A 14,364-nucleotide genomic window follows, 5' to 3' on the forward strand; every position below is an offset into this window, starting at 1 on the left:
AATTAAGAGTCGAGATGGTCGAAGTCCACTCACCATGTCAAGTGAGTCAATGTTGTTACCAAAGGGGGCGATTCTTGCTAATACCTCCACATTTTAACATGGGCTTAGTTGATGGATTCCTGGGTTGGTCGACAGGGTCATAACTTCCATGAAGTCAGAGAAGCAGCTGCCCCAAGCTGCCCCAAGCGGGGTACACTTGGGTCACCTGGCGGCAAATGCCCCTAAATCCCCTTCCATTCCCTTCTAATTCCAATTTAATGTCAGCGCAGGACGGGACCCCCTACAATCCCTCGTTATAGATCCGCCGCTGGGCAGCTGATCTTACCTAACGAAACCTGATTACATCCTAAGCCCCGATAAATAATTAGTACTTTAGAGTTTTGGATAATATTTATTCTTTGGTTTTTTTTTTAACAGGCGTGCCGATGCTCTCAGTGCAACCCAAAGGCAAACAGAAAGGCTGCGCCGGATGTAACCGGAAGATCAAAGATCGCTACCTGCTGAAGGCCCTCGATAAATACTGGCACGAAGACTGCCTGAAATGCGCCTGCTGTGACTGCCGGCTCGGGGAGGTCGGATCAACGCTCTACACCAAAGCCAATCTCATCCTCTGCCGTCGAGATTACCTGAGGTAAGGGCAATGTTCACCGAATAATAGAGCCAAGGTTGCGAACAGTTGAGAACCGAGAAGATTACATTTTACCAATATATTTATTTGTTTTATGTATATATATATTTTTTTATTTTTGCTTTGTTTTATGAATTTTTAAGGATTTAATTGAAAAAATATGATTAAAAAATATGTAGAGATATTAGTGGAATTATTAACATAAAGAGCCTAAATTTCAGGGTTCTGTGTATGACGAGTAAATTATACAGAATAACCCTCCATGTATTTCAGACACACGATGGGTCTTCTTAGAGACACAATAAAAAGTATCACTTTTTTCATGGCAGAAATCTATATGTCATGTTTTATATATATAACTATATATATTATATAATATATGTTCATATTTTAATTTCTATTATTACAAATTATAAATGTATGTGGATGTTTCTTCAAATTAATATTTTTCTTTAAAAAAAATCCACATTTTGGATAAAATGCTTAATTTAGATTTTCAAACTATTTCAAATGAGTAATAAGAATTGTTCTAGACATCTTTTGACAATGGGTTCTGGATCTCCATGGAGTTCTTACCCCAACGGAGCTCAGAATTTAAAAAAAAGTATGTTTTTAAAAAGTTTTTTTTTTATTTTTTTCCCCCTTTATATCATAATTGAGGCTGCGTGAGGAGTCTGCACCCCACATTATGTTATTTACCCACCATTAGGATGTGGATTTTTGCATAGTTGAAACAAGACTTTTAGTAAAAAAAAAAAAAAAATCCTCCATGTTTAGAATTTTATTTGCTAAAAAAAAAAAAAAAAACTTTCACATAAGTGCAAAAAAGAGCATATTACTCATAAAAATAATAGTAATAATTCCAAGGAGAAATTAAAAAAAATGCCAAAACAATAAAAACAGGAACTCGTACAAACACATTTTTGGGTGAATTCCTAACAAAACTAAATGCTGAGTTTTTTTCTCTCTAAATCAGTCAATAAATAAATAAATATATCAAAAGAAGACAAAAGCCTCAAGCTTCTACAGACATGCTTAATACTTAATATTTTTTTTTGGTATATTTCAGTTTCCAACTCCAAATTTCACCTTCTTCTTCTTCTGTTACGTTATAAGATTCTTTTTTTTTTTTTTTTTTTTTTTTTTACCCTTCAAATAAAATATACTTCAAGCGTTCCTCCAATTTAATAATAGGAACGTAAGTACAAAGTGTCAGAGTTCGTCCGGTGACATAAAACTAATATCGCCGATTCATATAAGACTCTGACATTTCAAAGAGAAGGCGACCGAAGTCTTCCGTTTAAATCGTCGGCCATTGTCCGTCGCTCCAAAGGGTCTCGATTAATCACAAATAGTTTCTCGATTGCTACAAGTGAACTTGGCCTCTGACAGTCGTGCGAGCTCGTCAAGGCTTCCTCGCGCCCGATATTTTAGGAAGAACCCCCCCCCCCCCGACCGCCATTAATTTCAGTTCCTGGAACACGGGTTCTGGGGGCTGATGGAAAATGAACTCAGCCTTATGGGATCCCGCAGAAAAGTATTTGTGGCGGATTTTTATTTGAAACCGTTTTGACATATAGAAAACAAACGACTCGTGAAGAATGTGAGCGAACGAGCGTCCCTGCCGTCTCCCCGAGGGACCGAAGGGCCACGCGTGCGATATTATCACACGGAAGGAGTCAGAACGCCGTAAACTGTCATCATCGGGAGCAGCGAGCGATCGGCGGATCCATTCTCCGTTACCCTTACCGTGTGGGCTGCCCAGGAACGTGAAATAATCACCAAAGTCTTTAATTTGCCCAAATAACCAAAAAACTAAATACAAATTCTTTCATTTACGATGATAAATCCTTGATTGCAAATATTACGTTAACCATAGGAGTGATGAATAAGACCTTCGCATAGGTGAACCTATAGACCATTATACAACCTATATAATATATATATATAATATGTAGATACAATGTTACAACCACGCTTCCAAGTAAATTCCAAACGCGGGGTGGCGTTATATCTGCATACGTTGGATACAGGCAGTCAGATTAGCAGACGGCAGCCATGACCCTCGGCTTTCAACTCTTGGGCACTTTTGTCATCTTGCGTCTATCCTGTTGACCGAGACGTCCTGATTTTAAGTTTAATAAACATGTTTCCAGTTCTTGATGCAGCCAGGGGCCCACTAACTTTACAGAAACGATTCCGGTACATCAATATAATTAGAGCCATGGCAATGTGGCGCGGGTGCCTGCAATGTATCAAGACTCGCCAGACACATTATTTAGACTCTACTTTGGAATTTGCAACATTTGTATCCTTTGTAGTCGGTGACCGGGTTTAACCTGATGATTGACTCTCGAGGTTCGCCAGTTTAATGTCAGAAACCAAAAAAGAGATATTACAGGGGTGTCCAACCTGCGGCCCTCCAGCTGCTGCAGGACTACATCTCCCATACTCCTCAGCCAGCCCCGTAGCTGAAAGAGCATTGTGGGAGATGTAGTCCTGCAGCAGCTGGAGGGCCACAGGTTGGACACCCCTGTAATATTATATATTTCTTGTTTTGGAGGAAAATTCTGCAAGCTCTCCCATACACAGACACCGAAATCCGATCAGAACTTTCTGCTTGGATGAGCATTGTGGGAGTCATAGTCCGGATCAGCAGATATCTAGAGTCATGTATCTTCGTATTGGCCGCAAATTCTTTTTGCTATTTTATCCGCTGTTTCTTGTTTTTTTTTGTCTCCCGTGCACTGTTTAGGTGACACAGCCCCTCTAAGTTAATAAGAGAATATGAGCTTTATAATATTAACCTCCTCTAACCAGGACATCAGACTCGCTCAACTAATATCCGAGTCACAAAGCAACGCCGAAGAACAAATAAACTCGGCGGATACGGTCTGCAGCCGATATTAAACATTTATAAAAGAGTTACGCCTGTCAAATTCTGCTAAGCAAGCCGTTTTTTTGCGCCGGATAATTTAATTACAGATTGTTTGAAACAGAGAAGGGAATTTGGCGAAATTACTTCTGAGTGCGGATCCTGAACAAATCTAAAACTTGGAAAAACCTGACACTGAAATATGCGCTAAACGGGGAAAAAAATAAAAAAATAAAATAAAAAACAACTAATAATGAAAAACGCAGCCGCTTCACCTCCGAGCCGCTTAACGCGATGGAGGAAGTGAATGGGACGGAGAATATATTACGCGGGGTCCGTCCTGAGGTGGTCCCGGCTCTAAACGGCTTAGAAGTTGAAGAATTACAATGTATCGACGCTGCCGTCACTTAAAGGCTATTCAATCTATCCTCATGGCAACCGGGTTCCTTATTACTTTGGAGATGCTCCGTAGCGTTCCTTGGGGGGCTTGCAGACTCCATTCAGTCTTTATTGTCCATCTTCTCAACCGATCAGAAGAAATTCCCAGTTATTTCTCCCCGATGTTATGTCTTCGCAGCGTCCGGAGCCATTGGCCGGTCTTTCTGTATAACGGACGGACATCTTAACGGGAAAACAATCGTATTTATGTCCCTAGTCCAGCGATAAACTTATTTAGAAAAGAGCATTACATGATATTTATATATATATATAGCGCCGGCAGATTCCGTAGCGCTTCACGATCAGAGACGGTCAAATCACAAGCAATAACAAACCGGTACAATGGGAAGAGCGTCCTGCTCCCAGGAGCTTACAATCTACTCCAGAAAATATGAATATAAGTTGAAAAACCAACAAAATGTACGGAGCTTTCATCGGACGTCTTTGAGTGCACTTGAGTTTGACCCGCCGCCGGGCAGAGGTGTTCCTTTATTGTATAGGTTAGTTTCCAGGTGCTTTTTTTGCCGTTAATGCCCATTATTCTGCTTTTTTCACCCGTTCTCGGAGGTTTTATTGGCTTTATGTTTCCAGTACGGTTTCTGTTGACCAGATGCTTGGAGAAACGTATCGTCACGGGGCATCCCGCTTTTATTCCGAGCCCGGACCCGGGTACTTTATTTCCACCTCAACCTCAATGGGCTTTTTATTCTACGTAATTTCGACTCTCAGGTCTACAATTCTAGCTTTTAACTCAGTCCATTACTTGGCCGAAAACCGGTCGATTGACGTAAACTACCTGACAAAGTGGAACGTTTAAGGCTTAAATTGGAACTGTCACCTTCCCGAAACGGTGCGGGGCGCGCAAGCAAACCTGGAGAGCGCTGGAGGAAATAAAAAAACATAATAATAAATGAAACACTAAAATAATCCAGAATGCTGTGCGATTCCCCTCTACCTTCTTCATAATTTATTAAGTAATCGATACAAATTAACTAAAAATAGAAGCTTCCTATAAATAAAAATAAACGGAAAAAAAAATACAGCCTCCCAGCAGAAGTGGTAGATAAGTGGAACAGCCTCCCAGCAGAAGTGGTAGAGGGTGATACAGTGAGGGTATTAAACATGCATGGGATAGACATACGGCTCCTGAATCTAAGACGAGACCAACGACTGATTAAGGTTCTTACAGCAGGAGAAACGGCCGACTAGACGGGGGCCGACGGGGGCCGACGGGGGCCGACGGGGTCTGTGAAAAGTGTAATAAAATATTTAACCCTAACTATACATTATCCAGGGCTGGCTGAACCCTCCATACAGGTGAAATGTGTCAGTGGTTGGCCCTTGACAATGCACAGTAAAGTACAACGGGGGAGGGGTAAAAAGTCCTTTCTTGCCCCAAAGAACCTACAAACTTTCAGTTTAGTGAAATTCGGTAGACTTGGAGTCATTACCCGGAATAAAAAAAAACTCAATTGAAGTAGAAAGCTTCAAATAATTAAAAAAAAAAAAGTTTCATCTGAAAGGAAAGGCCAGGAAGCAAAATACATCCCATTGTACAGCGCTACGGAATATGATGGTGCTATTAAAAATAATAATAATAAATAATAATGAATAATAATAAAAATAATAATTGTTTGACAACAAATGGGGAAAAAAGAAAACAAAAGCATTTGCCTGAATCCGCATGGCCGCTGTCGTCTCAGTTGTAGTTTTTATTTATCGCTCCCGTACCTCATTTATTACTTTAACTGCGTAAAAAAAATCACTTTTCTGCCGTTCTGTACATAAAAAGTGTTAACAATTCCATCTGGGGGGGGGGGGGGATGCTCACAAACTGCTACCCTTTGTGTCCAATAAAAGTTCCTTAATATCTAAAGTGTATCCCGGCCACACGAAGCGTCCAAAGGGCCGGCTCGGTTCTCACTTCAAAGCGTGAAGACTCCTCGTCGTTTCAGTCTTTACAGGAGAAACGTTTCCTATTTCCCGGTGAGGAGAGAACCGCGAAGGATCGGCTCGGAAAGCCGCGAGAGGAATGTTAAGGCTGTTAAACGCCTCGATTAAAAGTGATTTCACTTAACGCTGTGAAGTCTCTGCTCCGGAAACACTGAAAATTCTCCTTTATTGGGGAGAATTCTACTGGGAAAAAATGATATTAAAGAGAGAGTCCCACTGTGTTGTTGAATGTTCTCTCCAAACGGATTAGGAGCAATGTAGGTTCTATAGTTCAGTTTTGATTATTAGTTATTAGGGTTCGGGGGCATCTTGGAGGAATGGCGAAAAGGGGGCTCATGGGGGCCGGGAATTCCCTGCCGTTGTTTTTTTCAAAGGGTCTTAGATATTCCACTGAGATAAACCGTTCTTTATCGCTTTGGGTCTTTAAGGAGTCCAACCTGGATTGCAGACCTCACATTTTGGGTCATGATACATCTGTCTGTCCTCTCTATTCTGGGGAATATGTTTCATATTTGGGAGCACTTGATCAGCCATTTGTGCAGGGTCCCTTCACGAGATCAAAATATACTTTACTGAGAGGGTGGTAGATAAGTGGAACCGCTTCCCAGCAGAAGTGGTAGAGGGTAATACAGTGAGGGGATTAAACATGCATGGGATAGACATACGGCTCCTGAATCTAAGACGAGACCAACGACTGATTAAGGTTTGAGTTTTTTCAGCAGGAGAAACTGGCCGACCAGATGGGCCGGATGGGGCCGATCTACCAGCAGCTTCTATTTTTCTAAGTGACTTTCTTAGTTGTAGCCCAAAGTATTCAGTGTCCCATTAACACTTTACTCAAGCCCAGCCAATTACCGTTGACCCAACGAACTCCTTGCTGGCCACACGCTCTCTGTTATTGTGGTTTTATATTGGTTTTTGTGCTTTTTACCTGTTTCCCATTAGCTGTTGGTGACGCCACTCATCTTAAATAAGACATTCCCTCTACTGAATATCCCCCGGGGCCTGGAGCTTCACCGTTAATCTCTCACATCATATACAGCGCGCCGTTAACAAATTTGCTCCTTCTTTTCGCCGCTAACATGGGACAGTTCCGTAACCGGCATGTGCGGCATCAAATAGAATTATACAGAGAGCTTCTCGTTCAGGGGGATTTAATATTCATTTGGGGCCAACTGGCAGAACCGAACTGTTGGAGTCCTGGCTACGTCCATCCCTACAGATCTGTCTCCATGCGATGAGGTCAAGGACCACAACATGCGCGAGGCTCTGATGGTCCTCATCCAGGCTCTTTAACAGTAAGCATGATGCCTATGGCCACTACGGTGATTGTGTCACGGCAAGTGATGGCCCGCAAGGGACTATTAATTTTTTTTTTTTTAAATGACCTTTTAGTTCTTCCTGATTATATTTGCACACGTCCAAAATCAACCAATCAGATTTTCAAACATCATAAATATTTAATGGGGAAATAAAACACGATTAATAATAATAATAACAACAACGATAATAATAATAATAATAATAATAACAACATCAATAATAATAATAATAACAACAACAACAACAACAATAATAATAATAATAATAATAATACCAACAACATCAATAATAATAATAATAATAATGTAAAAGTGATTATTTTACATCTATAGGACCACATTTACCAGGACAATTCCCTGGCCATGCGCGATCAGTATGAGATAATAAGATTTCTCTTTTGCTTGAAAAATATCATCTATAAATCCCAGCTGAATATTTCAAAGCTTATGGGCACCGCGTGTTTAACCTTAAACCCGTAGAACACGCGTGATAACACCCCTGCCGGCTTCACAAAGGTTAAAAAAGATTTCTTTTTCCAATTTAAATCTTGGTATGTGGATCCTTTCCATGTAGTCTGGATCGTCCATTGTGTATCCGATGAATAATTCATATATATGCTGACGGTGATACAAATACAGGATTAACCCCCCTCCATGGCAAATATACAATACATTTTATCATCTGCTTGGCGACAATATATATCATCACATTATATAAACATTTACGTTATCAAATATTTCATGTAGCAGACAATTGCTACACAGAAACAAAATATCTCACTTTAAATATCAAATACGTTTCTCGATAGAAATTAATACAATTGTAACAATTTTTTTTTTTTTATTTTTTTTTATTATTGAACATTTTTATTACCCAGGAGAATCCAGGAAAAGAATGAGATATAATAACACAAGAAATGGAATATATTGTATTTTTATCTGTATTTATCGTAATAGAATTTAATATTATTCTTCAGCATGAAATGTTTCGAAACGATGATCTCATATCTGTGTATTCCGACAATTTTTTTTCTCTCCCCTATTTCAAGGTGTTTTAAACATGCGGATACTTGGCTCTTATCAGGCGAGAATAAGTAAAAAGCCATAGTTAATCCCTTTTCAATATATTATTGACCTTACGCAGACATGGAGGTCAAGCCACTAAGCTAAGAACAGATCGGTTGTTGTAACCGCCTGGAAAAAAAATGAAGTGTGAATGATATAATTGTTATTTTTTTTTTTTTTATTAGATTTTTTTGGGTGGCTAAAATTGCCGTTATGCTCAGCACAATGAAGACACGACAATTTAACATTTTCCAATCATTTTTGACATGTTTCCCCCTGGGGCTTTAACGCAAAAAAAAAAAAAATAGCTTTAGTTAATAGCTATTTTTTTTCCCTTGCATTGATCAGCCGTGTCCGACGCGCTTCTTCTACGGCTGTTGTGATTTTCTTTTTTTACGGGAAGTAAATATTTTATGTGTTCACACACTGACGCGTTTGGTTGTGAATAAAAAAAGTTTGCCAGCTGTTCTTTTACAAGAAAGGATGATGGGAGTTGTAGTTGGAGCTGGTTGTTTATTCCTAGATGTGATTGGTTAAGATAAAAAGAATTTAGGAAGTATGGAGGTGTCTCAAGAATTTCCAACTTTCTACTTGGATCAGATAATAAAATGTTTATTTTATGGGTTTATCGATGATTTTCATCGTCTGAGTGCCTTGGTATGACCCCAAAAAAAACCTGTTGGGGGAAATTTAGAAATTCATCCAAATTTCTAGAAAAAATAATATTTTGGGGGTAAATGTCACCATAACCAGGAAAAAAACTTACCCTTCTTAAATTGCCCCTGATGGTGTCGAACCTGCTCCAGAGCATTTATTCATAGCTCTTTTGAGAAAATAATGAATCCCGCTTAGGTCGGGGAAATCTCCTTGCGTCTCCTCCGTCTTCCGGTCAAACTGCTGCCCTTTAAAAAAAAAAAAGCTTTGGAAACTTTTCTTTCGCAATGTTTGATTTAGCTCATAACACGTAATTAGTCTATTCACTATTTAATTAAAATGATTTCTCATGAATGTGTCTTTTTTTGGCAGGCTCTTCGGTACCACGGGGAATTGTGCCGCTTGCAGTAAACTGATTCCCGCGTTCGAGATGGTAATGAGAGCCAGAGATAACGTTTATCACTTGGATTGTTTCGCCTGCCAGCTCTGCAACCAGAGGTGAGAATCGTGACCATCGCGGCAAACGCAAAAAATAAAGCCACACAAAAGTTATGGGTTAAAGAGACATGGAAGGGACACCAGGAGAACCCAGCGGCCGTAAATCTGGGAAACGTCACAAGGGATGGTTGGTGGTAGAAGTATGGCGGCCATTTCTAGAGTCCTTAGGATAACTTCCCGGACTTTAAGTTAAGAGCCCATTAAAGGCTTTCCTGTCTTCAAGAGAACGTTATTGGGAACTGAGCAAAAAGTCCATTGGGAACTGAGTGAAAGGTCCATTGGGAACTGAATGAAAGGTCCATTGGGAACTGAGTGAAAGGTCCATTGGGAACTGAGTGAAAGGTCCATTGGGAACTGGGTGAAAGGTCCATTGGGAACTGAGTGAAAGGTCCATTGGGAACTTAGTGAAAATTCCATTTGGAACTGAGTGAAAGGTCCTTTGGGAACTGAGTGAAAGGTCCATTGGGAACTGAGTGAAAAGTCCATCGTGAACTGAGTGAAAGGTCCATTGGGAACTGAGTGAAAGGTCCATTGGGAACTGAGTGAAAAGTCCATTGTGAACTGAGTGAAAGGTCCATTGGGAACTGAGTGAAAGGTCCATTGGGAACTTAGTGAAAATTCCATTTGGAACTGAGTGAAAGGTCCTTTGGGAACTGAGTGAAAGGTCCATTGGGAACTGAGTAAAAGGTCCATTGGGAACTTAGCAAAAAGTCAAGTGGGAACTGAGCAAAAAGTCAAGCGGGAACTGAGTGAAAGGTCCATTGGAAACTGAGTGAAAGGTCCATTGGGAACTGAGTGAAAGGTCCATTGGGAACTGAGTGAAAAGTCCATTGGGAACTGAGTGAAAGGTCCATTGGGAACTTAGCAAAAAGTCAAGCGGGAACTGAGTGAAAGGTCCACTGGGAACTGAGTGAAAGGTCCACTGGCAACTGAGCAAAAAGTCCATCATGAAGTTGCTATTAAAAAAATCCATGGATCCAGCAGAGGAATAAAGTCTTTGCAGCGAGGGCTGTTAAGCTTTAGAATTCCTGGGAGGAGTTTATCCACTGATACAGTTTATTCCTCTGATGGAGAACTGACATTTTCTCAAATGCTCTACAATGTTTCTATAATTGTGTTTACAGATTAAACTTAATATGCATTTGGGGGAAAAAACACCCTTTGATGTCTGACATGGAGAAATGTGATTCACATTCCCAGGACCTGTCCGATTATTCCTCCCCATTAAGTTTTCTCTCCCCCATTGTTAAGTTGCTGATTGTGTCAGGCAGCCTTTGCAGGATAGTAGCAGGAAAAGAGAGCTAACGTAAGAACAGGAATTCAGATCAGATTCTGCCACAGGCTGCCACCAATCCCAGCTTCCATTGAGACAACCTTGAAAGTAAATCATTTCATGGCATTTCAAATAATTACACTGATTGCCAATCAGAAGCTATAGGTAGTTTTAATGTAAATTTACTTATCCTAGAAGCTGCAAAGGAGCCAGAGACGGTTGGATATGCAAGTGCACAATGCCATGTATTTTCAGACATTATGTCCTGTTTACCCGTTGTACAACGCCACGGAGCACGACACCACTATACATAAATATATAATAATAATATTTTTATTAAACACAACCAACTAAAAATATAAACCCATATAAAGTTTGCGTATAATAGCTGTTTGGTGCGATGAAAAGTTTACATGTTTGTGTAAAATACAAAGAAAATGTTACAATATTTGGAGGCAGCCTTTTTTTTTATAATCATTGTAATAAGAAGACCGGGACAAACAAATACTCCTGAACGGTAACTTTGTTAATTTCTGCTCTCTGAAATAATTTTCAACTCTTATATCCCCCCTATATCCAATATCTAATATATCTAATATATATATATATCTAATATATCTAATATATCTAATATAAATATATATCTGTGTCTCAATCAGCTGAGTTACAGCGACACCTAGTGGCCACGTTCGCCATGTCATTGGATGCTAAATTTCACTATTTTCGTTTTTCTGTGTAAATAAGTAAAATCAAATTGTTTCCTGGCTGTAAGGCTGTTGGTAAATAAGAAAAATAACTATTTTATTGCAGATTAGTGCGTTACTATTTCATCATCTCTAAAAGCAAGGCAATATTATACATTCTGCTTAATCAGTCGTTGGTCTCGTCTTAGATTCGGGAGCCGTATGTCTATCCCATGCATGTTTAATACTCTCGCTGTATTACCCTCTACCACTTCTGCTGGGAGGCAGTTCCACTTATATACTACCCTCTCAGTTAAGTAAATCATTAGATCAATATGTACCCTCCTCCTCTTTGTGTGTGTTTATTGTAGCCTACGTCTTAACATGTAGCTTTTTACTGGCACCCCTCTTTTTTTCCAGATTTTGCGTGGGGGACAAGTTTTTTCTGAAGAATAACATGATCTTGTGTCAGATGGACTATGAGGAAGGGCAGCTCAATGGGAGCTTTGAATCTCAAGTTCAATAACAAACAAACAAAAAAAAGGTTTGGCTTCGCTGAAGCGCCGACAGACGAGTTTTCTGCCGCACAAGAAGTGAGGAGGGTCCGTCGGCTTGCCTGCAATATTTTTTAAAGAATTCTCGCCCCCCCCCCAAAGGACTGTATATAACGTAGTATTTCCCTCCCCAAATTTCAACACAAAGCAGTTGCGATTTTTTCGAAGTACGGTTGTACCTGCTTTAGCCGAGCACGGCGTTTGCCTGTATGTTTGCGAGGGTCCGGGAGGGAGGGTCCGGGAGGTCTCTGTACAGTCTGTTTTATGTATATAAACTGGAACATTTATTTTATGACAAATGTAATGCAATTTTATTACTGGTGTGAGATTAAAAAAAAATTATGAATGTTTCCCGATTGGTTTCTGGCCTCTTCTTCTTTATGAAAGACCCTCAAAAATTCATGGCAATTAAGTAACATTTTGGGGTGTCTTAGATACTCTTTGAATATTAATAATAACAATAATCTGCATCACTATTTGTGACAGACAAATGACCTCATGGAGTTGAAGATATTCTGAACGAAGTCACCTGTATTCAAGCAGGGATTCCAGCTGTGATATAGCCTGGGGAAAAAAGTGCCAATAAGGGGGTTGGCACCACACTGTATGACCCTGAGAATCTGCCCGGGTAAAAAAACCTGAAAGTTGGCCCCAAAAGTGGAGTAAAAGCACTGAAAGTTCCCGAGCTCAGTCAGTAAATATCATACTTTATAAGGAATTGAAGAATATAATGAATGAAAGTCTCACTCATTTCTCCAGTGTGTGTCATGTTATCGTCAGAATCAGATAAGTCAATTATAGGGTTAATAAAATAATATTCATTAATGTCAGAATGGGATATTTAATCTATTTAAGTGCAGGGACGTTGCTTTCTATAACGCACTTGGGTTAGATTTCTAATGGAATTCTCGGGCAAAAACGTTAACACAGATCTTATCACCATCTAGCGGCCTCATTATTTAAAGTATACATTATACGGGGTCGGCTCCCCAATCTAATATCTAGTATCTGTATACATTATACTGGCTCACAAAACTATCTATTATACAGGGACAGCGAATCAATCTTATTATACATTATACATAGGCTATAACTATATATAAATAAATATATATATATACATAGATAGACAGATAGATAGATACATAGATGGAGAGATAGATAGATAGATAGATAGATAGATAGATAGATAGATAGATAGATAGACAGATAGACAGATAGATAGATAGAGAATAGATAGATAGATAGATAGATAGATAGATAGATAGATAGATAGATACATAGATAGACAGATAGATAGATAGATAGATAGATAGATAGATAGATAGATAGATAGACAGATAGATAGATAGATAGACAGATAGATAGATAGATAGATAGATAGATAGAGAATAGATAGATAGATAGATAGATAGATAGATAGATAATAGATGTTTAATCCCCTCACTGTATTACCCTCTACCACTTCTGCTGGGAGGCTGTTCTACTTATCTACCACCCCCTCAGTAAATTAAACCTTCCTTCCGTTCCATCTCAGTCTCTGACCCTCTAGTTTTAGATTCTTGCCTCTCAAGATTGACAATTAATCTTTAAACCATAAAAGAAAATAATCAGGACTGTTTTTAATACAGTTTTTTTTATTGTTTTTTTATTTCTCCAATTAACACATTAAGGGCTTTGGTGCTGAATGCCGAGGTTTAGAAACTGTAGGACTGGAGCTTTGGAGCCAGGTGGGTGTTCCATCTGTAGACAGCGGTGGATACATAATGTGTCGTCTTTCTGGTGGGATCTCCCTCCCGCTGACCCAATGAATTCCATCAGTTCCTTAATATCTCTCCAAAGCCCCCCGAACCCCTCGGAATCTTCTGCCTCTAATAATATTCATTGCCCAAAAAGACAGAAAGATGGGGAAAGCATCGCGTTGATTAAAGGATTGCTTCCTGATCTCCGTCTCGAAGGGAAGTTCCCGCTAGAATTTCAATGTCAGAGTCAAAGTGAAATACTTCATAAATCATCAAAACCCTATAGATTTACCGCGGCTAACGTACCCGGGGCTTATTACTCGACGTAATCTCATTCCGCGCATTATTCTCTTATCACATGGATGTGACTATGTTTACAACAACTGCTTAAACAGATTAAACCCAGTTTTAATGCATTATCCCCAAATCCCGCTATTATTTGGACTCAATTCCTAGTGGGATGCCAGCAATCAAAGACGAGCCCAGTAAATACTCCGGTAACAAAGTATCTCATGGCAGTCGGAGAGTTTGAGGTGACGCTGACTTCAGAAACGTCGGAGTTTGTGACACAGACTAGAAAAATACTCGAGGAGAGCATTTTTGGGGCATTTTAACCCCCGTTGTGATATAATAAACCCAACTAATTAATGTGTTAGATAATCGGGTATTCAGTCATGAG

The 14,364-nt window shown here is 39.5% G+C and overlaps 1 protein-coding gene across 1 annotated transcript; it reads left to right on the forward strand.

Annotated features, from left to right (window-relative positions):
* Positions 1-422: 422 nt before the first annotated feature.
* LOC149276523 (rhombotin-1) lies at positions 423-11,915 on the forward strand. Its single transcript, XM_089503538.1, has 3 exons — positions 423-631; positions 9,308-9,433; positions 11,810-11,915. Exons 1-3 carry the CDS (start codon positions 426-428, stop codon positions 11,913-11,915), a joined length of 438 nt encoding a protein of 145 aa, XP_089359664.1. The 5' UTR covers positions 423-425.
* The last annotated feature ends 2,449 nt before the right edge of the window (positions 11,916-14,364 follow it).

The sequence above is a fragment of the Sceloporus occidentalis genome, unplaced genomic scaffold (assembly GCF_023333645.1).
Source record: "Sceloporus occidentalis isolate IW3139 unplaced genomic scaffold, rSceOcc1.0.p SCAF_235, whole genome shotgun sequence".
NCBI classification, from domain to species: domain Eukaryota; kingdom Metazoa; phylum Chordata; class Lepidosauria; order Squamata; family Phrynosomatidae; genus Sceloporus; species Sceloporus occidentalis.

Bases quoted from the DNA above. Each gene is read 5' to 3' on its own strand.
- LOC149276523 (XM_089503538.1), top strand. From the start codon at position 426: ATGCTCTCAGTGCAACCCAAAGGCAAACAGAAAGGCTGCGCCGGATGT. The intron at 632-9,307 runs GTAAGGGCAATG...TTTTTTTGGCAG, and splicing joins TGCCGTCGAGATTACCTGAG to GCTCTTCGGTACCACGGGGA. The intron at 9,434-11,809 runs GTGAGAATCGTG...CTTTTTTTCCAG, and splicing joins TGCCAGCTCTGCAACCAGAG to ATTTTGCGTGGGGGACAAGT.